Source organism: Otolemur garnettii, unplaced genomic scaffold (assembly GCF_000181295.1).
Source record: "Otolemur garnettii isolate 467f Iridium unplaced genomic scaffold, OtoGar3 scaffold00016, whole genome shotgun sequence".
NCBI lineage: Eukaryota > Metazoa > Chordata > Mammalia > Primates > Galagidae > Otolemur > Otolemur garnettii.
In genome coordinates this window covers 21,424,536-21,427,065 of record NW_003852411.1, presented here as the reverse complement: position 1 = coordinate 21,427,065, position 2,530 = coordinate 21,424,536, and the positions used below count along the sequence as shown (strand labels likewise).

At 43.5% G+C, this 2,530-nt stretch overlaps 1 protein-coding gene across 4 annotated transcripts in view; it reads left to right on the top strand.

The window, feature by feature from the left end:
* LOC100953121 (dimethylaniline monooxygenase [N-oxide-forming] 4) overlaps positions 1-2,332 on the top strand; it is a 24,546-nt gene extending 22,214 nt beyond the window's left edge. For 2 of the 4 annotated variants that reach the window (XM_023510841.1, XM_023510842.1), the window contains 2 exons: positions 920-989; positions 1,683-2,258. In XM_023510841.1, the coding sequence (XP_023366609.1) occupies positions 920-989; positions 1,683-2,106 (494 nt within the window). In that variant the 3' untranslated portion in view covers positions 2,107-2,258. Of the gene's footprint in view, positions 1-919; positions 990-1,682 lie in introns of all 4 variants that reach the window. The other 2 variants (XM_023510840.1, XM_023510843.1) reach the window with 2 other exon arrangements.
* Positions 2,333-2,530: the final 198 nt, after the last annotated feature.

Genomic DNA, 2,530 nt, shown 5'->3' with positions numbered 1-2,530 from the left:
AAAAAAAAAAAAAAAGAAATATAACTTTATATTGTTTCCAAAGAAAAATGTTGGAATAATGCACAATGTGAATAAAACTGAGATCTGAAGTAATAGTAACCTTTAAGAAACACCCATAAAAGATATTTTAGACACTGGAAACTACTTGTTGTCAATTATGTGGTAAGAGCATTGATGCTGGAGTCAGAGTTGCCAGACTCCAGTCTCACCTTTGTAAGAACCTGTCTAAATCTCAACCCCTTCATTTGTAAACTGGGGATAATAAACCCATTCTGAGGAACTTTGTGAAATGCATAACGTCCGCAAATCAGGCAGCACAGCACTGGACACACAGTAAATGCACATTAAGTGATGGCTGTTGCTCTTATATTCTTATTGCTACCGTACCTCTGGAAAGTAGGACAAGGTTTGTATCAGTAAGCATTTTTAAAAATTATAATTGTATTATTTTAAATATGAACAGTAATCACAATAGGGCCAACCATGAAGATGTACCAAAGCAGGGTTATAAATAGGGTCCTTTGTGTGTTTACATTTAACCAACTAATAATTTTCTCACACACACATGCACAAAAGTATGTACATTGACTGGATAGACAGACAGACAGAAAGAGAGACAGTGCACATGGACAAGGAGGGATGGGGCAGAGCAGCTGACGCAGGTGCAGGTGCCTGGGGAGCAAGGCACAGGCTGAGGGCTGAGCCACGGAGGCGTCTTCCCTTACAACTCTGGCAGTAGAGGACCCTGGTTGAGTGAGTTGGGAGGAGGATTTGAATTCCAGAACATTATCCTCTGGCCTTCAATTCCATTCTGAGCTTTTGACTCTCAGATGCTATGAAGGGAGGCTAGAAATCAGGGAGAAGAACTTAAAAGAAGAGCCACACATGACTTTAGAGTTGTTTCTGATTTTTCTCATAGGGCTCTGTAAGATACCTCCTTCCCAAAAATTGATGGCTGAGGCTACCGAAAAAGAACAGCTCATTAAAAGGTACGAAATATAGCTTGCTGTAGGGAAAACTTACAATATATTCTGTTGCCGGGGGGAAAGAGGATGCAAAGTATAAAATCCATTCCGAGGGAAGCAGTGTGGCAGGTTGGCAGTAACTCTGCTTTAGGAGTCGGAAGAATATGTTCTTCATCCAAACACTGTCACTACACATTTGGCCTTAGACGCATCACATGAGGACATGGGTCTTCCTGGTGGAACACAGAGCCTGCCCCACCCCTCAGGTGGCAATCTGGGGTCTTCACATGACCCTCAAAATCCATTCTCTGTTCATTCTCTCCTCTCCTCTGAGATTGCTCTTTCTCTGTATTTGCTGGTGCCTCCTCTTCCTCACTTCTAAAACTCAGTGAGTTCCAAACTTAGTCTTGAAACCTCTTCTCACTTCTGTTCATACCCATTCCTAGGTGGCCTCATCCAGGGTTGGGGCTTTAAATACCATATACACTCAAAAACCTGTGTCTCTAACCCTAATCTTTGCCCAAATCCAACTCTTTCTAGATAGGTCCACTTAGATATTAAAAGGAATCTCAAATTGAGTATGCCTAAAACTGAACTCTTGCCCCTCCTCCCTCCGCCATGTGCCTTGGAAATGGGTCACTCTGTCTCTGTTAATGGACACTCAGTAATGGCAGGGAAGGGGTAAGTAATAAAGAGTCATCCTTGTCTCCCTCACAGGGGTGTGATCAAAAACACCTGTGAAGACAAACTCGACTACATTCCCTACATGGATGAGCTCGCTGCACGTGTAGGCGCGAAGCCCAACATCCCAATTCTGTTCCTCAAGGATCCCAGACTAGCTTGGGAAGTTTTCTTTGGACCATGCACCCCATACCAGTACCGCCTCACAGGCCCTGGAATGTGGGATGGAGCCCGAAGTGCCATCCTGACCCAGTGGGACAGGACAATGAAGCCTTTAAAAACTCGGACTGTTCCTGATGCCTCCAAGCCTCCCTCCAGGTTACGTTATTTAAAAACTTGGGGGGCTCCTGTCCTACTTGCCTCTCTTCTACTTATTTGTAAATCACCTTTTTTGAAACTGCTACAAGATAGACTATGGGATAGAATTCCCTCTTATCTAGCATGTATTTGGCAAGGATGAACCTGATTGGTCCTGAGGGTTGCACCAAATCATATTAATTCCATCTCCAAGTATCATGTGCAGCCCTCCTCTCCTCTCCATAATAACTGCTGTAACCCAAGTTCAGGTCCAATCATCTCTTGTTTGAATTATTATATGGTCTTCCTCTTTGTCCTTGATACTTTCTTACCTCCTAAATCATTGTTCTAAAATAAATATAAAGGGTGTCAAAAACACATAAACACATTTTAAGAAAGGAAAAACTGTATGAAAATTGCAATACTCAGGCTCAGTGCCTGTGGCTCAAGTGGCTAAGGAGCCAGTCACATTTACCTGAGCTGGCGGGTTCGAATCAAGCCTGGAGCTGCCAAACAACAATGACGGCTTCACCCAAAAATAGCCAGGCATTGTGGCGGGTGCCTATAGTCCCAGCTACTTGGGAGGC